This window comes from Cynoglossus semilaevis, chromosome 4 (assembly GCF_000523025.1).
Source record: "Cynoglossus semilaevis isolate Cse_v1.0 chromosome 4, Cse_v1.0, whole genome shotgun sequence".
Lineage (NCBI taxonomy): Eukaryota > Metazoa > Chordata > Actinopteri > Pleuronectiformes > Cynoglossidae > Cynoglossus > Cynoglossus semilaevis.
Window position 1 is genome coordinate 19860175 of NC_024310.1, and position 27329 is coordinate 19887503.

The following is a 27329-nucleotide window of genomic DNA, read 5'->3' on the forward strand; positions in this document are numbered from 1 at the left end:
CATTAGCCTTGTAACGCAACAAGCAAACTTCTTCTTCTTGAAGCTGCATTGCAGGTATTGCCCTGCCACTGCAGAGCAATGCATGCAATTTCAAATAAAAGGAGGCTTACATCATGAACAGTTAAAAGTCATCAGAGTCCAGCCTTTGAACAATGATAACCAGCTGGAAATTGAATATTCAGGGTTTTTTTTGCATTCACAGTTGTCATATGTCATAGACTGTGTTTACGTTGGGTTTGTTGAGGAGAAAAGAATAAAAGAAATTATTAAATATCAAGATAGTTGTGTATTACAACTACCAAGGCAATAACAACAACAATAACAACATCTGTAGTCCCTAGACAGGTAATAAGATTTCACAGTGTAAAACTAAAAAAAGATAAAATAAAGAATTAACTCTACATAAAGGATGGACTATGCAATGACTAAAATAGATGACTAAAATCGGGGTAATCAAAAGTGTGTCATTAAAAGTATATACAACAGGTAAAAAAACGGAAAACGACGATTGTTTATACATCAATTATTATTAACCGAATATTCGAATTCCTTTGTTAATTAACGCTTAGCGGATGGGGGTCACGACTCAGCTGATTATAATGCTTTGTTTGTAACAAATCACATTTGCTAATTGCTTTAGTTCTCCATTTCATAGGACAATTAATAGTTTTATGCTTTGTCACAAAAAATAATGTTTTTAATAACTAGAAAATCAATCAAATGTTGCTCGCCAAAGAACATGTGTAAACTGAAAGTAATCTATAGTTGTTTTAACGTAGAGCAAGTAGTGCCAGAGCGGATGAATCAGGCGGATGTACACTGCAGTTGTAGGCTCCTCAGCTGATGTGAAAGTAGCTGGGTGAAGGGAGAGAGAGAGAGAGAGAGAGAGAAAAGAGGAACTGGTGCACTCTGTTACTACTACAACACTGGAACAAATAGGTAACAACACTAAACAAAAGGCTGAAATTCTCAGTGACATGTTAGCCAACGGTCTCTCGGACCTTCGAGGTCGTTCATTGTCGAAATACATCGGAGGAATCATATTTCAGTGCCGCTAAATGATCTCGAGTCCCGCTCCTGCTCTCCTGTTTTTTGTGTCTAAAAGGTATCACAGGCCAGTTCTCCTTTGCTAAGCTAGCATTACCGTATTAGCCTCTTGCTAGACAAGTTGTAAAATGTTAACTGGATTTAACCAAATCGTCCCCAAATTCTGACCAGACTGCTGTTGTTTCCCCCCCCCCAAATGTCGTTACTATTAAGCTGAATTCGCAGAGTTGGGTAGTGATAACAAAGGTAACGTTAATTACCCTTTACGCTAAGGTTAGCTGTAATAGCTAAAAGAATCTTCTTGTTTGATTTGCCATCGCAAAAAGTCAGCTACGTGACAATCATGTAGGTGCTTTTTTTTTTAACGAAAAATAGCAGTAAACGTGTATCTTCATACGGAAAACGAAATTAATAGCAACAATAACTAAACATTCAGTTGTTTGTTTTTGTCCATGTTATGTTGACAAGTGGATGGTCATTGCAAAACATTCGCTGTCTTGCTTAGCTAGCATTAGCTTGCTACTGTTTAGCATTAAGGTCTTATTTTTATGATGTCTATCTGTCTTGTACAATGTATCTTCGGTCGCCTGTTTTATAAATCACGACATAATTTGTGATTTTGACGCGTGAATTTATTATTACTCGTTTTATTTAGGTTTGGTTAGCGTTTGCATGACGCTACCTAGCGCTGTAGTCTATGGCCTTAAGTGAGCTTAGAACATAATTGGTGATTCACCTCAGCAAGATAACCCAAGTCAGGTCCGCTGGTGTATTCTGCATTGACAGTTCCCAGGAGACTGACACTGTATCTGCCTGCTTACCTACCGATCTGACAGTTGTATATATTTTTTATTGTCCTGTCAGTGAAACCACAGAGACGAGATGCTAACTTGCGCGTGAGACAACTATATTTTCTTCTTCTGTGACTCACAGAAAAGCAGGAAACCAAATGTTAGCAATCGCTGCTTTAGTGATAGCCTGCTAGCTGTTTAACATTAAACCGCTTTTGAAACACGGTCCCTAGACGATGCTGCCATTTTCCATGTGTAGCTTATCTCAGGTGAGAGCAATCGTCATTTGTCAGATGTTAGGAGTCGGGTGTCGTGCAGTATGCGGGGTTAAAACACATCTTTGAGTCTGTAAACAAAGTAAGAGAGATTTTTCAGGTTGTGTGTGCAGTTAAGGAGCTAAATGCACTGACGCACCGGTACGCCAACTACGCATTTCCAGAGTGCTACTGCTACGTTAGCCAACGTAACTTTAACGGGTCTCTGCTTTTATTACTAAGATTATAACATTTCTTCTGCTCAATTTCGCCATTGTAAGAAACAGGCCGTTTGAGCTTTGTACGTCCAAGACACACTTATATGCTGATTTAATGACTGTTAAAAGTATGAAGCAAGCTAAGATAATAGTTGCTAAAAATGCTAACGTGAGTCGGTGGTGGTGGACAACTACGTCAGTAAAACAGGCCGCTGTTATCTATCTATCCATGTGTGTATATATATATACATATATATTTATATATTTATATATATATGTATATATATATATGTATACACACATACACAGACACACACATAACTGGCCAATGTCGTGTTGTGTCACAAACTGGAACCTTTCTCTTTGCCGATCATTTGACGAACTTGGCTTGTTAATATAAATGTCCGAAAATGGTGCAGCAGTTTTCCGTATGGACGAATAACCAAAGACTGGGATGCAGTGTCAGAACGGACCTAAAAGGCCTCGACATATATTTTAAAGTGTGGTGTATTTTTAAGATGTAAAATGTCACGTCTTGATCCTTTACTAAACTGCCTAACTGATACTTTTTAGTCTTTTAGAAGACTTGGAAAGATGTAAGTAGTTGATGAATTAATCTCAGTGTAGTGATTGATAACGTCAACCTACAATGTGTATTCAAACAAGTCCCTCACTTTTCTAATCAATTCCATTTTATTAGTGGACATTACAATGAGAATCGGGTAGTTTAACAGTTTAAGACAGTTTTTGCTAAATGTCTTTTCTTTTTAGGTTTTGGTTTTTCTGTGAGCATGCTAATCATTACCACAGTCACCTGTGTACTGTGTTGTCAGAGGAAGATTGTGAGACATTGTTATAAATCAGTAGATACCCATTTTACTGTATAAAAAAACTGATCAACAGTTAACTATTAATGGGTCATGGGTTCTCTAAAGCTGTCCTTGATCAAGTCTTGAGTATTTTTTTTCTTCTGAAATGTCTTAGTGCTAAACTGAAAGCATTAATGTGACAAATGTGGAAAGAAAGCAAAATCAAGGTCAGGGTCATGTGAACATTATCTGAGCTAAAATGACATTTCTTTGACATTTTGTGTAGAAGTAGTCTGCTTTACACCAAGTTCTGCCAGAGCTTTTGTTGTTTTTGAAAGAACTCACTCTGATTTTTTTGTATATGGCCAAATTGATTCAGGGATAATTAAGACACACTTATTTTAGATGCACTAGATGAAATAACCACATCATTGACGTTTCCCTCACTTCTCACTGGTAACAAAAAGTCCTGGTTAATAGAATATAAGAACAAATCTCAGGCTCACTGTGGCTAATATGACGTTTCTCTTTCTGTTTTATTTCAGTGAATGGTAGTGTCTAGAAAGGGTATGTCCCTTCAGGAGAGAGGTGCCAATGTCCAACCGGCCTAATTCCAATTCAGGGGGGTCACTGCGCCGTTCACAGAGGAACACTGCTGCGGCCCAGCCACAAGACCATACAGTAGCGGGAAGGTAAGTGTCCTTAAAAATACAACCACTTACTCTGTCTAAAATCAGGGTCAGTAACAATATTTTTTTTATCATTCCAAATTGACACACTAAAAGAGGTCTGTATTAGTTAAGGTGCTTGTGTAATCCTGTTTAAAATTAAGACCTTTTTGTTACAAATGGCAGCCGTTTTTGGGAACAAATGATAAATTAAGGAGGCCCCCTTTTAAAGTTACTCCAAAAGTGTATGCAAAGAAATGCTGGGTCATTTTTTTAAATGGAACGATTACAATATTTCTTGGGGCTTAATTGTTGAAACCCACATTGTCACTTGCTCTTTAATGTCAAACCTTACAGGTTGCAGTCAGAGCAGGTAAAACAAAAAGCTAATTCCCCACCTGAAAGCAGAAGACCTAATTCTAAGGCTTCCAAAGCCACAGCCAGCACAGCCACTGGCCAGTCCAGGGGTCACAGCTCAAAAAGGTACCCCTTCTCTCGACTTGGTGCTTCATGTATGCTTGTGTAGATGCATTTGCTTTATCCAGTAAGATGTGAATCCACACCTGTAAGCTTGACTGAATACAATGATTGATAATTATTGAATGCTTTAAAAACAAATACCAGAAGATTGTGTTTTGTTATCTTTCTTGCTCCCTGCCAGAAGCGGTTCTACACTGTCAGTGGCTTCACCTGTGTTACAAGACGACCCTGGCACTGCAGGGACATCTGAACAAGAGAGACCAGGCCAGTCAAAGAGCGAAGGCACCCGAGGGTTAAAACGAAGTGAAGCTCCAGACCAAATTAGTACTTTTGCACCAACCCCTGCCAAGAAACCCAAGTCACTCCCCCCACCCCGAGAAAATACCTCAGACAACAAGAAAGGCTCATCAAAGTCTAAAAAGAAATCACTTTCTTCAGAAACACCTGCATTGTCAGGTCGAGGCCAGAGCAAGAAGAGTGTGCCCACAGGGGCCGCATCTGTCCAGAAACGCAAGAAATTGGACTCTCTCCCCGGCCTTAGTAGCACTGCTGGGTCCCTCCCCAATCGCACAGAGGGCAGAACTGCAAAACCCTCCAAGCTGGCGTCTAAATCGGCCGCCTCAGCCAAAGCTGGGTGCAGCAACGTGACGGACTCATCTTCCTCCTCTGCTTCCACCTCTTCCTCTTCTTCAACTACAGGCACCAACAGCACTGCCTCACAGGGCGCCAGAGTCAAGCAAGGAAAAGACCAGACCAAGGCCCGTCGCTCTCGTTCAGCCTCTAGCCCCTCCCCACGTCGCAGTACTCGTGAAAAAGAGCAGGCCAAGGCCGCCAGCTCGTCCAAATTTGAGTGGGCAGCACGCTTCAATCCCAAAGTAAACCTGCCAAAACCTAAACTGACCTTACCTGGATCGTCTAAAACAGAGACCTCCAAACCTGGGCCATCGGGATTACAAGCTAAACTAGCAAGTGAGTCACAGAGTATGTTTAATCTGCTGTATGTCAGAAATACACCTTTCCTGGTTTTGCTAGGGAAGCATTATACACTGAACTCACAAAACAATTGATGATTTTTTTTTTTGTTCACAATATGATTTATCACTTTTTTTTTTAAAATGAGCTCCAGACAAATTATGTCCAAATACAATTATTCTTTATTTGAACATACAAAATGCCATTAGTGAACTTGTGTACCTCAAAAACTCAGTTTTATCTTAAATAATAGATAAAAAAAAATACAACATGCCATTACCAACTGAAGTGAACTTGTGTACCTCAAAAACTCGGTTTTATCTTAAATAATAGATAAAAAAAAAAGCATATTTCTTTACAGAAACATGGCACATTATCATTTATTTCCTTTTATTAAAACTTGTCTAGTCTTATTTACTTCGTCTGCTAACATCGTCAATATATTAAATAACATACAATATTTTAAAAAACGTAACTGTAAAGAGTTCCTTTCTTTACGGAAAAACTGTAAACCTGGAACTTTGGATTCGTAGCATGTCACAACTGGCGTTTTTAGGCGCATACAACCACCTATTATAAGAGAATGTCAAGTCTCATGGTATGAACATGCGAATTGTCTACAGATTTGTATCAATTTTTTTTTTTTTACCAATGCACGATGCAAGGCCAAGTGGGATTGTTTGGATAAGAAATGATGATTACCATATTTAAGGAAAAGGGATTGTTCTTGTATAGTTCGTGCATAGCTGTAATTGCACACCTTGGAATAGATGTCACAGGACCTGTGAACTGAGCTCTGAGACAGCATCAGGTGCCACTGAGTTAAGATGCACCTCAACCTGCACGGTTTTCTTAGCTCTGATCGGAGTGAATGCACTTAGTCATTTTACAGGTAGAAATTCACAAGTCTTCATCCAGGTATATGTGGATCCAACAGACATGTACATCATATATATACGTACAAGTTTGTGCCTTTACTGCAGTAGTCAATTATACACGTGTTCAGTGTGGACAGAGTGGGTGAACTGGCTCATATTGCAGACTAAAGCACCTGTAGCCTGAAACTGGAGATTAGCTAAATACATAAATACTCCTGCTGGCTCAGTTGTTTTTTTTTTGTAGTAGTTGTGGTTCCATAGGTATTGAAGGAGTAAGTAGTGATCCCGAAACAGGTATTGAACATGTTTAATGTTTCTAAAGAACTGCCATTGTTCACCAGTATGGTCTCCAAATAATTATTGATTGAGTAGAGCCTACTTTATTCGACCTCCTTTGACTGAACTCCGTCATTCAAATGTACAGTTGGGCTCCACAGCTGAAGAAAGAAATGAACCAGGCGAACAATATATTGATTTGACAACTGATGGTGGACTTTGAGCACACTTGTTATCAGTTTGATTACAGTTCAATGTTGGTTTTTAAGTCTAGCAAATTGTCACTTTTAATGGAGCAAGTAGTTAATTGAGTCAGTGGTAGTGTAGTATCACTAAAGATAGGACATCTGTCTATTCATGCTCATACATTACATTAAAACACCTGCATGGTGGACAAAAAACAATGTTTTTTTTTTCAATCTCTCTCTCATTCTGTTTACACTTCCTTAACGGTAAATAGAACAGTTTGTCAGGCTCGTATGTAATTGTATTTAACCATCTTACTGTGGTCGTCACTCAACATCGCTCTCTTTATCTATTTAGTATATAGGTGGAAATAATCTACAGCTCTAAATTAACAGCATCTGTCACGTATAAACAAGACTGGGCTAGTATTACAGGGGTATGGGTTGTGGTGACTCCTGAATTGCATTTAGAGCTAAAGGATGGCATTGTGTTGGTGTCACTGTGCCGTTGCCTTTGATAGAAGTTCAAAAGTAATACTACGTGTCTCTAATGCATCAATTATTAATTTAAAACCAAAGCGTGAGCATTGTTAAACAAGTTAGTGAATTAAATGCATCAACAGCTGACGAAAGTAAGTTTCGCGCCGTCGAAAAGAGGTTTGATGTGTCTAAATTATATAAATGCAGCAATGTTGACTTTTGTTCCCTGGTGTGAAAATTAAAAAGAATAAATAAATAAATAATGTAAATCTGCAGCAGAACCTTGTGTTGCATGATTAGGTGACTCTTTGGTCAGGCTGTTATTGGTAGCTGAAAGGATATGAACGGACGTGGGCTCTGTGCCATTGGCCATTGGCTCACATGGTCAGATCCTGCCTAAGTTGGCATTGGTGTTTGTCCCAACCAGCTGACCAGGGTCAGGTTTGAGAGCAGGAGGGAGCTTATACTTTCTTTCTGTCAAGAGAAAGAACTTATTCTCTGTTAGGGTATCTGTATCTCTGGATTTTTACTAGTTTTTATTGCACTTTTTTTTTGCAACCGAGACAAACACTTCCAGCTGTAATGGTGAGTATTTACGGCACTGTTGAATGTGTTACTGTCATACTGTAAACATTTCCAGTGCCTGTTGCACAATGGTTTTTACTTCTTCATTTGCAATTTTGTTGGTGCCTTAACAGTATGGTGGATTGTTTTTGTCCTGAGATATTTCTTATTTCTATGGGAACCTGCAAAGTCTTTGAGAGGCTGTGTGGTTGGATACCTTCAACGGTATACAAATCAATGGTTTTGATTATTATGAATGGTCTCAATATTTTACCTTAAATGTTTCTTTTTATACTTGTGATTTATGAGTCATAGATCCAGCTTGAAGGTTGCCCTGTCATAGGGCCATGGTTGAGTTACTATTAATAGCCTTCTACTCAGTGGGACGGGCAACAGGGAAAACTAGAGCCTTTACTCTATTGAAGGGTGAAAATAATCTTAGCCCCTGTTAGACAAATCCATTAATCACACACTTGGAACTGGCTGTTATATAAATGTATTATATGGGTCCGAACCGAAATGGTATATGTATACTGTTTACCGAAGATGATCAATGAATTGGCATTTGCCTCATTGTTTTCTTTTGGGGGGGGGGGCTTAAAGACTTAAACCCAGTAATACCCTTAACAACATTTGAATGTATTCAAATATACTATACATTGCAAGAGTTGTGTATTTTAAGATGTCAAAAGTACTAGCCTTGGTTCTTTTCCATTATAGGCTTGAGAAAATCTTCTAAGAAGCGCAGCGAGTCTCCCCCAGCAGAGCTCCCCAGTTTTCGGCGGAGCACACGCCAGAAGACCACGGGCTCTTGTGCCAGCACCAGGTACAGTAACTGAGATTAAAGTGTCCCCTGTCAAGTTGTACCTGCAATTTGAACACAACTCTCTCTAAATTATCATAAATAATGTGCAAAGATTTTGTGTAAATATTTCTTAAAAAAAAAAAGAAAACAAAATTGCATATATATTTATATATCAGTGGTGCTGTGGCCCAGAGGCAAAGTCATTGGTGTCGAACCCCAGGGTTCACCTCCTGGGCAAGATCGAATCCCGGTTAGGGCGGTTGGTACCTTCCAGTGAACTCACCACCCGCAGGAAGGTTAAGGGCGGTTGGTACGGTGCAGTGTGATTTGGGTGGCGACTGCTGCCCCTCGTGACCCGGTAATAGATAAGCGGATGAAAATGGATGGATGGATTTATAATATTTATAATATCATTAATAAAATGTGTTGTTTCCCCTTCCCAACAAACTGGGAACACTCACACCAGTCAGCCTCGTTTTATCAGTACGTTAGGAGTTAAGAGTGAAATTGGCTTTTATTTTATTTTTATCGTTAAATGAGACTGGTATGTCCAAGAGGGAGTTCTTCTTTTGGCTTTGTCCCTTTTTTTTCCCCCAGGGGTTGCCACAGCGTATCATTGATTTTCATATTGCCCTGTTCTCTGCATCTTCTACTCTGACTCCAACTATCTGCATGTCCTCTCTCACTGCATCCATATATCTCCTATTTGGCCTTCCTCATCCTCAGCAAATAATGGAAAACACGGACCAGTCTGTTTAAATGGTCTGTAGTGCAGACAGGTGGTGATATTTCCACCTGTACTGAAAACCCTCTCTAAGTTGTCCAGTTTCAAAGTAGTTCCAAATTACAGAATGACTCTTCCCTTTGTTTTCAACTCAAGGCTGCCTTTTTCTGCCATTTTTCTAAGGTAAATTACCTGCTCTGATCTTTCTCAAAATGTCCTGAAAGTGAAACTACTGTTTGTATTGTGTGTGGGGGTGCAACACACTACTGTAGTGTGTCGATGTTTTGGAAGTACGTGATCACGGGGTTCACACATAGACCTCAGATTGGAAAATGGATAACAGTTGCGCTTTGCGGCCGCTGAACAAGTGCTCTGGAGGGAGCGATAAGTTCAAAACATCCTAAGAAAAAAAAAAAGGCAATACTAATGCAATAATTAAGTGTCAGAACAAGGTGTGTTCTTACACCGAGCATTCAGTTGACTTCCACTGTGTGTGTGTCGTTTTATATGTAGGAAAATAAAGTAGTAGTCTAATTTTTCCAGTTCCAGACAAGGCGGAAGACTTTGCGTGATTAGTAAGAGTATTCTTAACTGAATACTCAGTATTCAGTTAAGAATAGCAGACAATAATGGAACAGCTAGAACTTAATCTCTCGGGAGTATGCTTTGGGAAATGTATGTATGTATGTATGTTAATACACACATATATACATACATACATATATATCCCTCAGTACATTGCAGATTTTTTTTTATTCCAATCTTGAGTCTCACTATATTGTGGTATTTTACATTAAAACATTTTTTATTTACAATTTTTCCATTCACATGATTAAAAACCTTTTTCCTAAAAAAATGAAATGGGTAAAATATAGCAAAAAAAAAAAAAAATCATTCACATGATTAAAAAACATTTTCCTAAAAAAATGAAACGGGTAAAATATAGCACAAAAACAAAACGTTTTGCTAGCTTTGTCTACGTAGAGCAGAGCGAACACAGCATTGAGCGTGCTCTTCTGTACTTCACGCTGATTGGCTCATGCATCTCTAAGCACCCGTGTCTGTCTACCACTCGTTGACTTTGCTCTGCGCCGTAGTATGTTGCTGTTAAGTTTGTGCTCTTGTGTTTGTTGAAAGTTTCCCCTAATTTAACGCCCTACGATGCCTTCCAAACGCTCTGATCGTCTTCTCAGGCTTCTGTTACTAATCCCAAACAAAGACACTGACACAGATGACAGTTAACAGCCTTTATTTTTCTTTACAATAACTAAGTAAATAAGTGTGCTCCTGTGCTGTACCCCCTTTCATCAACGGTCCGTCCGTCCGTCTTGGCCAGTACTTGCACTCCTCTGTTCACTCTCCTCTCTCCTTGGTTCCGGCTTCTACTTATATAAGGAGACGCTTGATTACTTGAATTGTGTGTCCCGGGTTGCACCTGCGTTGCCACTCCCGTGCTCTCCCTCGTGCAGCTGAGCGCTAGCCTCCGCTGTGCCCCCACAATGTGCATGTACATCGAATTTTAATTTATAATTAGAATCTGTTTTCCATTGTTGGTCATAGTGGTGTATTTAGTTTATTAATGTAATATGTATGTCTTATAGTTCCATTATACAACATTACTGTGCATATAACTTTTTGGGATAGGGTAAGACAGTCTAGGGAGGGTTGATAAGGGTGCGGGGGAGGTTCGTAAAGGGTTAACACATATATGTGTATATATGTGTATATATGTGTATATATGTGTATATATGTGTGTATATATGTATATATGTGTAGATATGTATATATGTATATATGTATATATGTATATGTATATATGTATATGTATATATATATGTGTATATATGTATATAGGTGTATATATGTATATATGTGTATGTGTATATATATATGTGTGTATATGTATATATGTATATGTATATATGTATATGTATATATATACACACATATATACATATATATATTAATATAACTTTCTCGCCTCTACATCGCAGATTTTCCCTTTTCGCGGTTGGTCTTGGAACGCGTACTGAGTAGGGCTGTTCAATATGTATGGAGCTAGAACAGTCTCAAATAGAATAAATACACAAACAAGGATTCACAAATGTATTTTTGAAAATTGACAAATGTATTTGTGTATACGATGTATTTTTTGTTTTCAGCCAAATACTCGATTAATTGGGGTTTCCCCTAAACCATTATAGCATAATAGAATAACTTTGTGTGTGTGTCTCTGCGTGTGTGGACACAGGGAGATGGAGAGGAGAAATTTTGCGGCAAATTTGCGGTTCACGTACATTATTGTCATTTTAATATATCTTTGTCCCATCTCATATTCCGAGTTTGGTTTGTTGTTTGGTCAGTTTGGTTGTTACAAGACCCAAGACCAAGTCGATCCTAACACACAAAATATTAGTTATTATGTTAGTCAGTAGTATTATTATTGTAGTAGTAAAGTTTTCTCTTAGCAAGCTGTGTCGATTTTTTTTTTTTTGTTGAACTGACAGGGGAAGTATACATGTGTGAGCACTGTTTTCTTCTTGAAATTCAATTGCATTTGAGATGGATGAATGCGGAACAATTATAAATTCACAAAAACCGACGTGCATCGGTGCCTTCCGAAGTTTACAAACCAAAGAAGAAAACACTCGGTGAAACACCTGAAAGATGGAGACCTTGACTTTTTTTAAAGAATCCAAGGTGAGTGAGTTTCATTTGACTGTCACTTGTGTTACAAATATCTTAACCCGACTATTCATTCCGTTACTTGGGCTTGAGAGCCAGCTCACTATGTTTTTAGAGGCACAGACTTTTAATACTCGCTCAGGCGCTCTCTTACGTGAAGAGATGGTTAACATAATGTAACAATACCTTCATCTACGGTGACATTATGCGATGCTCCCTGACATGTCTGTGTCTAAGCTTATGTTATTTGATCTAAAACTTTATTTTTCTTTTACAGTGTCAGTCTGAGGATGTTACTGACCAAAAGAAGCAGGAGGAGGGTCACACACGAACACAGCCAAAAAAATGTTTTTTTAATGTAAAATAGTTGATTGATGTTTTTGTTATTTATTAACTTTTTTAAGAGATCAATATGTACATGGTTTGTACAATAGTTGACTATTGTTTTTGTGACTATATATACTATCAAAGCGTACCATGCTGTTAAAAGTACAGTGATCTTTAACAGTACTTGACAGTTTGAAACACTTTTTAATAAAATAGTAAATGTAAAAATGCACAAGTTCTTTTTTGTTTTATTATTGTGGTATCGAATGACTATCAGGAATTGTGTAAATTGACATGTATTGGTATTGATTACTGGAATTCTGGTATTGTGACAAAACAACAGAATATCCTTGTTGTGACATAAATTAAAGTTTAAACTAAGTTTTGTGCAATTCCTTTTTTTTCAAATCAACCCCTGTTATTCTGTTTGTCCTGTGCCACAGTCGGCGAGGCTCAGGCCTAGGCAAGCGCGGGGCAACTGACGCTCGCCGGCAAGAGAAAATGGCCGACTCCGACAACAACCAGGATGGGGCCAACTCCTCAGCCGCTCGCACTGAAGAAGCATCCCAAGGGGCATCAGGTATCCAGCATGCTTTTTTTTACCACTCTGTCAAAACAACTTTCATTATGTCTTATATTTACATTTTACTTTTACAGACGCTAATATTTTCCTATAATGTTCATTTGTGCAGCTTCAAGCTCAGTGGCAGGAGCGGTGGGCATGACCACCTCAGGAGAAAGTGAGTCTGATGACTCTGAAATGGGAAGGCTGCAGGGTATGTACTATGTAATATTTTGATGTTCTGCAAAATACCAAATGCACAGCCGTATCTAATGCGTCCAAATATGTTATATAATTGAGACATTGTTCATCAGTGATATCATGTGTCGTTTTTTGTTTTGTTTCTAAATCCTGTAAACCTTGTCGACTGTATCCTTTTAGCTCTATTGGAAGCCAGGGGACTCCCTCCACACCTTTTTGGGCCTCTGGGACCCCGCATGTCACAGCTATTTCACAGGACCATAGGCAGTGGTGCCAGTCAGTAGAACTTTGTTTTATACCCCATGACAATGTTGTCTATCTTTACTAAGCTTGTAAATAACTAATGAGAACTTTGCCTCACTCCAGGCTCAAAAGCTCAGCAGTTACTGCAAGGCCTGCAGGCCACAGGTGACGAGTCTCAGCAGCTTCAAGCTGCCATTGAGATGTGCCAGCTGCTGGTGATGGGAAATGAAGAGACTCTTGGTGGGTTTCCTGTTAAGAGTGTGGTGCCTGCTTTGGTGAGAGTCCCTTTTTCTTTAAACATTAAATATGTATTGTGATTTGATGTAAATATATTAAATGTACCTAAATTTCTTACCTATGACCTATTTTTTTTACTTTTACCTTTTTGTCCAGATTACACTGTTACAAATGGAGCATAACTTTGACATTGTGAGTATAATGAATTCCTCTGTGCAGCTGCCTTTGCTAGTCTTTGTTTGATTTGTTGTTCTAATGCTGCCTTGTTGTTGTGCCTACCTTCTCAATTGTGTACACAGATGAATCATGCCTCCCGTGCTCTCACATACATGATGGAGGCACTGCCACGGTCCTCTGCTGTGGTGGTGGATGCTATCCCTGTCTTCCTGGAGAAGGTAAGGCGGTGTCTCCACACACTTCACAATTGTCAGTGGTGTTCCGTTAATGTGCAAATGCCCTATCACCTCCTTGTTGTACAGCTTCAGGTGATCCAATTCATTGACGTAGCAGAGCAGGCCCTAACTGCCCTGGAAATGTTGTCACGGCGACACAGCAAAGCTATTTTACAGGCTGTAAGTACTGCAATGTTGTTATATAGGGCTTTTGCAGCCATTCATTTACCTCTGGATTTAAAATTATTTTAATATCACAGTTTTCTCTCACACAGGGTGGGCTCGCAGACTGCCTGCTCTACCTTGAGTTTTTTAGCATCAATGCCCAGAGAAACGCTCTGGCCATTGCAGCAAACTGCTGCCAAAGCATCACTCCAGATGAGTTTCACTTTGTAGCTGATTCTCTTCCACTGCTGACTCAGAGACTCACTCACCAGGTGTGTTACACTTGTCAAACTGATTAAATGTCCCTGCTCTTAAACTCTAATTAACGCTGTGATCTTCACAACTCATCCTTAAAGTATATGTTAAGTACAATTTCTGACATTCTATCAAACCTGTAGGATAAAAAATCCGTCGAAAGCACTTGTCTCTGTTTCGCCAGACTTGTGGACAACTTTCAACATGAAGAGGTTCGTGTCACAATTCTTTTAAGTTTTTCTTTATTGTTTTGCATCATTTTCTTTCTTGGTTAATGTGAGTGCCTGGTATTGGTGTGAATACCAACAGAACCTGCTGCAGGAGGTGGCATCCCGGGATTTGCTGACCAACATACAGCAGCTCCTGGTAGTTACCCCTCCTGTGCTCAGCTCGGGGATGTTCATTATGGTTGTGCGCATGTTTTCTCTCATGTGCTCCAACTGCCCCAGTCTGGCGGTGCAGCTTATGAAACAAAGTGAGTAAAGACCTCACAGCCGAACCAATGTAGTTCTTCTATTGACGTGTTTAACTCAATAATGCATGTCTACATATTTATCTACCAAGTTGGTGGATTTGACAAGTACAATATTATATAATACGATACACAAGTTGGTGAATTTGACAAGTACAATATTATATAATACTGTATTATAAATACTGTAATTGATTAAAGAAAATCAAAAAAAGCCATGAAAAAAAAATCACGCTCTTGTCATTTGCAAATGAGAATGCTGAAATTGTTGCTGGGCATTTCATTAGCTGCCTCCTTAATATTAGCTTACCTAAGCTAGTCCAACAGATTAACTAACTACAGCAAATACTTTTTTTCCTGACCAGACATAGCAGAAACTCTGCGTTTCCTCTTATGCGGGGCATCAAATGGCAGCTGCCAGGAGCAGATTGAACTTGTGCCACGCAGCCCACAAGAGCTCTATGAACTGACCTCCCTCATATGGTAAATACCTCTTTACTCCTCTTCACACCTACTGTCCCAGCACTCTTCTGTCCTCCTCTACCCCCTACCCTTCTCTATCTCCGCCAGCACTGTTTTCCTAACTTCTGGTCTTCTTTCAAGAGTTCCTTTACGTAACCTCACTATTAATCCTCATCTTGGATAAAAGCGTCTGTTAAATGCATAAACGTAAATGGACTGGACTTTTTCACCACAAGTGTGGTATAAAAACTTAAAATGTATACTAAACTTGAGGTTGTAGCTAATTGATATTTCCCTTTGTAGTGAGTTGATGCCCTGCTTACCGAGGGAAGGGATTTTTGCTGTTGACATAATGCTGAAGAAGGGGAGTGCTCAGGCAGCCGAGGGTGCCATCTGGCAGTGGAGGGATGACCGTGGCCTATGGCACCCTTACAACCGCATTGACAGTCGCATTATTGAGGTATAAACACATGCTATTGTCTTTTAAATCTTAACCACCTGGATTTCTTTATAGTACCTAATGGATGCATAATACTGACTTTGAGTGTGTTTGATGATAATCTGGTCCCACAGACAGCCCACCAAAATGGTGAGGACGAGATCAGCTTGTCAACACTGGGTCGTGTCTACACGATTGACTTCAACTCTATGCAGCAGATCAATGAAGACACAGGAACAGCACGGGGCATACAGAGGAAACCTAATCCGCTTGCTAATCCCAGTACAGGTAAATGTATGTCTCTGCAAATTAGGCCTAAAACTGCATTATCAGTTCTACTACCCTTTGTACTTGCGAGTGTCTGTACGGAACATCAAATCTTTTCAGCAGTAACCCCGACATGTTCACATCTTTCCAAAGGGAGTCACCAAGAGGTTCGTCGTGAAGATGCTCGGGCCCAGTTGATGAAGGAGGACCCTGAACTTGCTAAGTGTTTTATCAAAACTCTCTTTGGGGTTTTATATGAGGTGTACAGCTCGTCTGCTGGCCCTGCTGTCAGACACAAGTGCCTTAGAGCCATCCTCAGGATCATCTACTTTGCTGATGCAGAGTTGCTAAAGGATGTGCTGAGGAACCATGCTGTGTCGAGGTAACGAGTCAGAGGCGGTGTTTACTTCTAACATGCACCAAATGCCTCTTGCTTATTATGCGGGTGATCTAACGTGGGTGTGTTTGTTTGTGTGCTTGTATCCACAGTCATATTGCCTCTATGTTGTCCAGCCAGGATTTGAAGATTGTAGTAGGTTCTCTGCAGATGGCAGAGATTCTCATGCAGAAGCTGCCTGATGTCTTCAGTGTCTATTTTAGAAGAGAAGGTAGGGTAGATTCTTATCTTGTGAAGCTACAATAGAAGCATCAAACACCTGAATTCTGCTGTTTTATATCATGGAACTTTGAGTGATACTGATAATTTAGATGTGTTAAATTGTAAAAAAACAAACAAAAAAAGGCTTCCTATTTGGCGTTGCCGAAGGTAAAAGTGAGATCTGTGTTTAATCGTTATATATTCAATTATATTATTATATTCAACCTTCTCATTAGGGATTATACGGTACACTCAACTCATTACATGATCATGATTGTCATAATTTTTGAATGCAAAAAAAAAATGAAAAAAGAAAAGCAAAATAGCATTACCAACTGAAATAACAGAATATTAAAAAAAACCTTTACAGAAACACTGCACATCACCATTTAAATTTTTATAAAAAGTTTAATGAAATTAGTCTGGTTTTATTTACCTCTCTAGCTGTCAATAAACAAGAAAAAAACAAAAAACAAGAAAATAATTTTTTTTTTTTTTAAATTTACTGAAAATAGCTCCTTTCTTTAGAGAAACACTATAAACACTTTTTGTGTCCTCTTGACACTGAAATACATCCTAAATAACAAAACGAACAATGCAGTTTTAGACCACAGTAAGAGACACTGTTGGTGACAGTGTCTTTAGAGGTTTGAGACGTTTCTTAAAGTCCTCCACATCATGGACGACCCAGTCGTCCAGTGAGATAATGTCGCCTACTCCTTACGATGCATTACGATTCATTTTTAAAAATCAATGAGAATCATCACACACTTGATTTGATTTCGAACCGATTCATGATGCAACAACGCATACTTTTTTTTTTTTTTTTTTACTTCCACAGGCGTAATGCACCAGGTTAAAAACCTGGCAGAGTCCGAGGCGTTTCTAGTCACTAGTCCACCTAAGGCTTGCCCTAGTGGCACTACCAGTCTGTGCACTACTACCATCAGTACTGCTTCTACCACGTCTGCAAATAATGTTACTCCAGACCTGGGCTCACCCAGCTTCCAGCACAGCATGGACGACTCATTGGACCTCAGCCCACAGGGGTAAGTCTCTGACCAGAAGCACAGTGTTTCATCACACGCTTATTGGCACAAGTTTACCATGTGAACGCACTTTATACCCATGTTATGTTTCTACATATAACAGTGAACTAAAGATCTCAGCATGTTGCACACTTCTTTGCTCCAGCCATTCATGATTTACTATTTGCGTTGCATAGGCGACATGCAAATTTTACATTTTATTTATTTTATTTTAATGTATGCAATAGCATTATATTAATGTATTCTTTTCTCCCATCAAGGCGGCTAAGTGATGTCCTAAAGAGAAAACGACTACCTAAACGAGGGCCAAGAAGACCAAAATACTCACCTCCGAGAGATGACGATAAAGTAGACAATCAGGGTAAGATGTCTGTTTTGTATTATTGTATTTAGCTTAAAAAATTGCTTTAATTAGGTCTGTCAATATTAACAAGTTAGCCATATAGATTAGCTTGTGAAATTAATAAGATTAAAAATTTGATTTTTTGGACACATTATCTGAATGACCCACACTATATAAACAATAATTCACCATCCATGGTCCATCCACTTATTGCTTCACTAATACGCAGTAGACATGCCATTTGTGACAATTGCCAAACTCCGATGGACTGTAGACTAATTGATATTGTCAAAGACAAGGGCTACACCAAAGTTTTATAACCAACCCCTGACAACTCTCAGGTTTTTGCTGATTTTTTTTTCCTTGACAATTTCCCCATATTGACCTTTCCATTATATGAATTAGTCACAAATTAAACAAACAAACAACTTTGAAAGACAAACATCTTGATTAATCTCAATGAATCATAAATATTTCTAAATAATTATGATCACGATTAATCCTAATTAATCAATTCACAGTTAGCCTGAGATTAATCAGATTTTTTTTAATTGATTGACAGCCCTACTTTTATTCTGTTGAGAAATAAACTGATGATCAACTTGTTTCCTTGTCAGCTGAAACTTTTGAAGAACATAAACACATTATTCTGCTGCTGTTTACTTAAAAAACCATCTTATATGGCATTTTGTGATCTTGGTTTTATTATTATTTTTAACCCATAGATAATGCTCCTACTCTACCTGGGTTCTTTACAGCTAAGAGCCCAACAAGTACTCAATCTCCCAAATCCTCCTTCTTGGCTAGTCTTAATCCTAAAACCTGGGGTAAACTGGGAGCCCAGACCAACAATTCCAACTCAGAACCCTCACGCACAGCAGGGGTCAGTGGCCTGGCCAGGGCCCCTCCAAAGGATTCTATATCAAATAACAGGTATAGTATGAGGAGTTTTACAAGAGTTCAAACTTCACTTTTTTTTTTCTTTGTGTACGTTTTGTGAACGGTTTGTGTCATTTGCTTTGCAGAGACAAAATAAAGGCTTGGATCAAAGAACAGGCCGGTAAGTTTGTAGAGCGCTACTTCAACTCGGAAAATGTTGATTGCAGCAACCCTGCATTGAATGTACTCCAGAGACTTTGCACAGCCACCGAACAGCTCCACCTACAGGTAAATCTAGCATATAAAAAAAAAACATATAAAAGTGCTGAAAAACGATCAGTCACATACCAGCTCCAAGACATTAATATAATACATTAATAATATATTAATAAATACCCAGATGGACGGAGGTATGGAGTGTCTGTTGGAGATTTCCAGTATTGTATCAGAGTCGGACGTTTCGTCATTTGAGATACAGCACAGTGGAATGGTGAAGCAGCTTTTGGTTTACCTGACCTCCAATATGGATACAGACCTGCTGAGCCGGGACGTCCGTCTAAAGAGGTTCCTCCACGTATTCGCTGGCTGCCCGGTAAGAAATAAAACCACCTGTTCCTATTAAACTGGTTACTCTCTGCACTGTTTGACGGGTAGATAAAGACTGGTGATAAAAAAAAAAAAAAGAATTATTCATCCCTGATAAAAAAAAAAAAAGAATTATTCATCCGTTTGACATCTCTCGGGTTGTGTTTAGATTCCAGGAGTGGAGCCGGTAGGTCGACTGGACCCAGCAGAGAATGGACCTTACCTGGCCCTTGTGCACAAGATGAACAGCTGCCTGAGCCAAATGGAGCAGTTCCCTGTCAAAGTGCATGACTTCCCCAGTGGCAATGGCAATGGAAGCAGGTTTGTACTACGAAATGACTGGTCATCTAATACATTTATTAACATTGCTCTGTGCGTGTTTGGTAATTTGATAAATTCCCTCCACAGGGGTTCTCAAGCACTGAAGTTCTTTAATACACACCAGCTAAAGTGTCAACTGCAGAGACATCCAGACTGCACTAATGTGAAACAGTGGAAAGGCGGCCCTGTAAAGATAGATCCACTGGCCTTAGTGCAAGCTATCGAGCGATATCTGGTTGTTAGAGGTGAGGGACTGTGTGCATAGCTTTGGAAAAGAGACGTTAAACCACAACTTAAAAGATACACCTACTGTTTTTATGCATTTCTTCAGTCGGTAATTAAATCATTTTTACACAGGGTACGGCCGTATCAGAGAAGAGGATGAAGACAGCGATGATGACGGCTCAGATGATGAAATAGATGAGTCGCTGGTATGTGAAAAATTTTCAAGCCAAATATTGCATATGATCAATTTGATCAAGGAGACAGTTGTGAGAGAAGAAGTATGTGCAACTCTGTACAGCAATACCTGAGTACACACATGTATATCCTGGTTCTTCAGGCAGCACAGTTCTTGAATTCTGGCAGTGTACGTCACAGACTACAGTTCTACATCGGTGATCACCTATTACCGTACAACATGACGGTGTATCAGGCAGTACGACAGTACAGTCTTCAGGCAGAAGAGGAGAGGGAGTCCACAGATGATGAGGCCAACCCACTGGGGCGAGCTGGTATCTGGACCAAAACGCATACAATATGGTAATAAAACATGTTTATTTTTTTATGTTCTCAAGTCACATATGTCATATACACGTTATGAGGCAAAACATTTTTTTGCCGATTTATTTTAATGACAGGTATAAACCAGTGAGAGAGGATGAGGACGGAAGTAAAGACAGTGTGGGTGGAAAGAGGAACCGGGCCCAGACTGCTCCAACCAAAACCTCACCACGGAATGCCAAGAAGCAGGATGAGCTTTGGCAAGGTGAGAACCTGAGATGTAAGGAGTTTGTTTTTCTTGGTAGCCCTGATAATGCTTCTGGTGCAGTGTAGCAGTAGACAAAACAAAACTTCCTATTCACCATCCTTTTCCTTGAATTCAAATAAAAAAAAATCCTTTTAAAAACAACATCACAGCTTAACAGCTTTCCAACAGCCCTAAGTTCTGCTGATTTTTTTTTTTTGTTTTTCTCCAGATGGTGTGTGTCCCAGGGTTATTAATCCCTTAGATACATACCTCACTTCAGAGCCTCCTGAGACCATAACCTTCGATGATCCCTCCTTGGAGGTCAACCTGCTGCTGAGGGTCCTTCACTCTATCAGTAGATACTGGTTCTACTTGTATGATGTAAGTGTAAACCTGACCAATTTGCTACAACTTAGCATATGAAAAATGATGATGCTCATAAATATGGAGCTAGAACAGAACTCAAAAATACACAAACAAGGATTCGCAAATGTACTTTGAAAATTCACAAATGCATTTGGAATATTTACAAATGTATAAAAAGAATAAATGCACAAACAAGGAATCACAAATGTATTTTGGAAATTCACAAATGTATGCATGTGAAGATATATATGTATATGTGTATACATGTATATGTATATGTGTATACATGTATATGTATATGTGTATGTGTATACATGTATATTATATGTATATGTGTATACATGTATATGTATACTGTTTGCAACTACCGCAATAGGAGAGGGATCAGTATATGTATATATGTATTTGTGTATGTGTGTATATGTATGTAGATGTATACATATATGTATGTATATATATATATATGCATATGTATATGTATCTATATGTGTATGGATATGTACGTATGTATATCTATGTATATATATATATATATATGTATGTATGTATGTATATATGCATATGTATATGTATGTGTATATTGGTTATAGCCAAGTAGTTAAACAGCATCCATTAGAGACCAACTGCAATTGAAATCATGTACTTGTGTTATTGCTGACTGTGCTCCGGTACTGCTGTACTTCATTTAAACGTTACTGATCAGGATGGATGCGAAGCTAGGTGAAAATAATCGATATCATAAGGCACATTTTGCTTAACGGAAGTAGGTTTTAACCAAACAATAAACAACGTTTTGGAAACACAGGCAAAAGCACAGATACTCTACTCACTGCCACATGCTTCCGCAGGTTTGACGTGGAAGTTTCAAGGATTTCCTTCGCTTTTTAAGCCACCTGCTCCACAGGTGCTATCTGCTTGGCAATCCTTAGCCTCCATTTTTTTTGTTTGGCACCAGCCATCATCCAATGACAGGCCGTCTCTTAGTCAACGCTATCTGGCTACATTAACCCAGTGGAAAATCTGTGCACATGCCCACACAATTTTCTTTAAGTTAACACAGCTTGTTTTTCCCCCTGCATTTAATTTTTTAGTAAAGTCAAATACTTCTGTCAAAATTTTATTTAGGTAAAAGTAAAAATTACCTATTCCTAAAACTACTTAAGAATTACAAATTACTCACAAAAACTTCTCTAACAGTAACCTGAATAATATAATATGGTACTTTCCACCTCTGTGTCTGTGTGTGTTTGTGTGTGTGTGTGTATATATATATATATATATATATATATATATATATGACAGGAAACATTCCGACATGGCTCATTGAGCTCGGAAAAACCTGGTAAACGTTGCATTTATTTGAGATTACAGTGGACCTAGAGAAAATACTCATCTTATGTATTATTTGTTGATTAAGATGATATATTTTAACCTGGTGTCTTGTTGTTCCAGTCCGTTTTTCTTCCCTTTCGACACCCGGCAGATGTTATTTTACGTGACTGCCTTTGATCGTGATAGAGCCATGCAGCGTCTTCTGGACACAAATCCAGAGATCAACCAGTCAGATTCTCAGGACAGCAGGGTCGCACCACGTCTCGACAGGAAAAAGGTGCTTGTAGCATCAGAATGTTTGCAGGTTGAGAAAAAATTCTTGGTAATTTAATGTTATTTTCTTCAAGCTTTTTCTTGATTTGGCATTTTTAGAGGACAATAAATCGTGACGAGCTGCTCAAACAAGCAGAGTCTGTGATGCAGGACCTGGGGAGCTCTAGGGCCATGTTGGAGATTCAGTATGAAAACGAGGTATAGTTTTGATTCTTGTAAATGAATCTAATTGGGACAAGACTATTTTTTACTGTTTTTTTTTTTTATATATGTGGAGTGAAATTGCTTATGGGGTCAAAAGGCCAATGTTCAACCAGATTAATCACAGTATCAAAGGAGGATTAATCCTTATCAATCAAGACTTATCAAAATTAGAGTCATGGAATATTTTCTACATTTTGTTTTCCTTCAAGGTTGGCACTGGTCTTGGGCCAACTCAGGAGTTTTATGCCCTGGTGTCTCAAGAGCTCCAACGGGCTGACCTTGGTTTGTGGCGGGGTGAAGAAGTCACTCTGGCCAATCCTAAAGGTAATAACTTTTTCACCCGTACTAATGAGACTGTCCATGTCATACTGTCTTTGAAATATATTTACTACAGTGAACCTGAGATTTGATTTCTGTCAAGTGAATAACGTAGAACCGAGTTTTTTTTTTTTTCCTATACGAAGTTAGATCCTATACTTTATTCCTTACCGTCTTGCTTGACCTAACTTGTGACAACATGTCTGTTTCTGTCCACAGGGAGCCAAGAGGGAACCAAGTACATGTTCAGCTCCAGAGGACTTTTTGCCGTTCCTTTTGGCAGAACAACCAAACCAGCACATTTAGCCAAAATCAAAATTAAGTTCCGTTTCTTAGGAAAGCTAATGGCAAAAGCCATTATGGACTTCCGACTGGTAATGAATTCTGTCATTGCTTGACAGGCACATATTTCCAAATGGGTCTAGACATTTAATTACGAGTGTGGGTTCTTAATAAATTCTGGTTAGTTATGAGTCTTTCCAGGCATGGTTAAAGTCTATTAACCTATTAAGAATAGAAGGATAAAGTGCTAATCTATCAAGCCTTAGTTGTTTGTTTAGTTCTTCTCACATTAGATTTTGTTCTAGTTTTATGATTAATTGATTTTATCATTAATCTCTGCAGTGAATCCATTTTTATCTAAACCCTGCAATGTCATTTACTCTCTCTTCCCTCAGCTTGACCTTCCCCTTGGGCTGCCATTTTATAAGTGGATGCTGCGACATGAGATGTCTATAAGCTCCCATGACCTTGTAAATATTGACCCTAGTGTAGCCAAGTCCATCCAGCATCTGGAAGATATAATCTGCCAGAAGAAAAGGCTAGAGCAGGACAGATCCCAGGTACAACTTGTTAACATTATTCGTCACGACTTGATTAATGGATGCAACAACTAAGATAACTCTGTTCAATGTTGCCTCCCTATATTTATTCCACAGACGAGAGAAACTTTACAGCAGGCGCTGGAAAGCCTGAATATGAACGGCTGCTCGGTTGAGGATCTGGGTTTGGACTTCACCCTCCCAGGATTCCCAAACATTGAACTAAAAAAGGGTGGCAAAGACATCCCTGTCACGATCTACAACCTCGAAGAATATCTCAGGGTAACTGATGAACACTTCAGTGTTGCAGAACTCTTTCCAGTTGTTAATAACGACTTGACTGTTGTTTGTTTTGTTTTTTTTCTTCCTCACTTTTACTACATTTGTTTCCTTCTCTAGTTGGTTGTTTACTGGACTTTGAATGAAGGAGTCTCCAGACAGTTTGAGTCATTTAGGGAAGGCTTTGAGTCGGTCTTTCCCTTGCATCACCTGCAGTATTTCTACCCCGAAGAGGTAGGTGGCGATTTATTACACAGATTGTGTAAAATTGAACAAAAACAATTGTTTTGCAAGGAGAAAATGACTTTATTCCCATTTGCTCCATTTTCATCTTTTCCCCACTTCCACAGCTCGACCAGTTGTTGTGCGGCAGTAAGTCAGAGACGTGGGACGTCAAAACGTTGATGGAGTGCTGTCGACCGGACCACGGCTACACACATGACAGGTTAGGTCATACCAAAAGAAGCAGTTATAACCTTGAAACAAATAAATTGTTCTTATTGAAACTTTGGCTTGAAAATAGAATAATAAATAGTGATAAAGTGCTTATATTATGAGACGTGTAATCAAACTATCGCTGTAATGAATTTAAACATCTAGTATAATTTTCTCTACAGTCGGGCAGTTCGGTTCCTGTTTGAGGTGTTGAGCAACTTTGACGCCGAGCAGCAGAGACTCTTCCTGCAGTTTGTCACTGGAAGTCCCAGACTGCCTGTTGGAGGTGAGTCTGCCATTTCAGTTTATGTTGCAATTTGTTGGGTTGTGTTGAATGCTGTGAAGGTTAACATTATGAAAAAAACACAATGAAGCAGTAGTAATGCGTTGCAGGAAGGAAATTCAGCTTAATACTCCTGATTGGTCACCTGTCTACAAGCCGTACGCCGCTTCCGATTTGTGTGCTTAGCGGGATGGTGTAGGGGGTCAGCATATATGTTTAAAATAGTTGACACAACTGATCCTGGGTTAGTCAGGAACACTGCAAAAAAAAACCAAAAACATAGCTTTGGCGTTCACATGGTTGCGTTGTCTGAAATTGCAATTTTGATCAGAAAACCATAAATCATTCAGCCCTTGTGGACACCATTGGGCATGGTTTTAAATTGTTGCAATAAACAGACCTTTGCATGAAGAATGGATAACTATTTGTCGTCCCTCATATTTAAGAGAACTAAAAAAAACTACAAAAAACAATGTAATTCCTTGGCCAGTAATCCAAAGATGACAACAGACAATCATTATATATCGTTAACTATTTAGTTGGCGAACAGCCCCAGTTTTGTTAGTTCATGTTACGGGAATGTTGTGTTGTAACTATCTGTTATACTACTATGTTTTGGGTTTGTCATATAATAACCAAGAATGTTATGTTATAACTGGTATGTTGTGTTTATACAGTTATGTTATCTTAAAACACCATCAGCACGAGGAAAGCATCAATTTTTTTTCTTAGTTTAACCTGGACCTCACACTGACCTGCGCAAATGTTTTTCCTTCCTCTCAGGTTTCCGGAGTCTGAACCCGCCCTTGACTATTGTAAGAAAGACCTTTGAGTCAACGGAGAACCCAGATGACTTCCTGCCCTCAGTCATGACCTGCGTCAACTACCTGAAGCTGCCTGATTACTCTAGTATAGAGATCATGCGAGAGAAGCTGTTGATTGCTGCCCGCGAAGGCCAGCAGTCCTTCCACCTTTCCTGATCTCCCCATGTCTCACATTCAAAATGCCTTCTCCAGCGACTGACGACATCCTGACTTCCTTCTTAGTTTTTTTGTAATCACATACATCGGGGCTACGTGTACAGCCTTCTTGTTAGAGAAAGCAGCTTGCAGAAAAATTAAGACATATATATTTGCCCCAAGTCTCTCAAAAAAAAAAAAAAAAAAAAAATGGAAATATATTCCATGACTCACAGGACATGAAATATAAAAAAAGAAAAAAAGAGAGCAAAACTTATCAGTAGTTGAGTAATGTTTAAAAAAAGATGACAACATCTGGGTGACATTTTAAATTGCATTGCTATGTGATATTTAAAAAGGGATGTCTCATCCACTTAGTGGTGGATAACCGGTTGTTGGGTGTCAAGAATCGCAGAGGGCAAGGACTGGGTGGGGCAGGGTTAGGGTGGGTCCATTGAGCAGGCTAGGTTTACTTTAGCTCCAAAGATCATTTGTACAGACAAATTTGCAGACTTTGCTCATTCTATACATTTGATAGAATTAGCTATTTCTTATCGCACCCCTTCCCCCCCACCCCCTCAGTTCATCCATTCACAATCTGTTGTGTATTATATCAGCCCTGTTTTTGGTGTTTGCCTTTCTGTTAAGCTCCCCAACCCTCCCTAGTGTGTCTTTGCTTCGAGTTGTGAAAAGGAGAGTTGCCGTTGGTTGAATGCGGATAGTGTTCAGCTCATGTTTTCTTTACTTTCTGTCCCTACTACCCAAGTTGAGATTGTCTTCTGGCCTCCTTCATTATAGAGAGCTCCAGCTCGTATAAAGAGTTGTAACCGATTTGTTGATCAGGAAAAATTGTTTTGCTCTTATTTTGATAGAGTCTAGTGTCTTTCTGTTGCTCCCTACACACACGTGTAGGGTTATTTTGGAAGGCCAAGCTCTGAGCAAACCCCACAACATGTAATGTAGCTGGACACAAAATTTGGCTCATTTTTATTGGTTAAATGGCCAGATAGCATTTCAAGCTCATTTATGAAATAAAAAGGTTTATATGCAGTTTCACACCCTGTTCAGGGTGGAGATGTCTGCTTTTTCTTTTTCTTTTGTTTTTTTTAATTTTCTATATTGTCTTTATTTCTTGCTGTAGTTGATTTTTTTTTTCTTTGCACTGCTGGCTTGGAACAAACCGTGGTGTGCACCTGCAGTCTGGCCAGGGGAGGGCGCCACTGTATGCTCTCCTGGCCCAATCGTTCATGTGCTGGTTTCTAAGATCTGCAATAATTTACTGCGTCAGGTTCATGTTTTTACCTGAACATAAATAAAGTAACTGTTTGACTCAGTTTGGTTTATTGCTGTTTTTATTGGAGGTGGAAGCTACATTTTCATCTGGTGATATTTTATTTATATGTCATCTTAAGGAATGTTAATCCTTCCTTTTTTTCTGTTTTCTGAGGAATATTTG

General features: G+C 39.0%; 1 protein-coding gene across 1 annotated transcript; it reads left to right on the forward strand.

Moving 5' to 3' along the window:
- Nucleotides 1–777: 777 nt before the first annotated feature.
- trip12 (thyroid hormone receptor interactor 12) lies at nucleotides 778–27206 on the forward strand. The gene is made up of 42 exons (XM_025055264.1): nucleotides 778–939; nucleotides 3665–3811; nucleotides 4145–4270; nucleotides 4449–5236; nucleotides 8343–8448; nucleotides 12607–12743; nucleotides 12856–12939; nucleotides 13107–13202; nucleotides 13293–13444; nucleotides 13563–13598; nucleotides 13706–13801; nucleotides 13886–13978; nucleotides 14074–14235; nucleotides 14362–14430; nucleotides 14528–14693; nucleotides 15056–15173; nucleotides 15456–15612; nucleotides 15726–15879; nucleotides 16012–16240; nucleotides 16348–16466; nucleotides 17298–17505; nucleotides 17766–17866; nucleotides 18607–18781; nucleotides 18874–19015; nucleotides 19128–19319; nucleotides 19482–19633; nucleotides 19721–19878; nucleotides 19991–20064; nucleotides 20196–20395; nucleotides 20494–20621; nucleotides 20833–21023; nucleotides 22268–22311; nucleotides 22422–22578; nucleotides 22674–22772; nucleotides 22988–23102; nucleotides 23316–23470; nucleotides 23774–23938; nucleotides 24035–24199; nucleotides 24317–24430; nucleotides 24547–24641; nucleotides 24814–24917; nucleotides 25698–27206. Exons 2-42 carry the CDS (start codon nucleotides 3714–3716, stop codon nucleotides 25892–25894), a joined length of 6117 nt encoding a protein of 2038 aa, XP_024911032.1. The 5' UTR covers nucleotides 778–939; nucleotides 3665–3713; the 3' UTR covers nucleotides 25895–27206.
- Nucleotides 27207–27329: the final 123 nt, after the last annotated feature.

Coding starts and splice junctions, on each gene's coding strand:
- trip12 (XM_025055264.1), top strand. CDS start 3,714: ATGTCCAACCGGCCTAATTCCAATTCAGGGGGGTCACTGCGCCGTTCA. Junction 13,802..13,885: donor TCCCTGTCTTCCTGGAGAAG/GTAAGGCGGTGT, acceptor CTTGTTGTACAG/CTTCAGGTGATCCAATTCAT. Junction 24,200..24,316: donor ACCTCGAAGAATATCTCAGG/GTAACTGATGAA, acceptor TTCCTTCTCTAG/TTGGTTGTTTACTGGACTTT.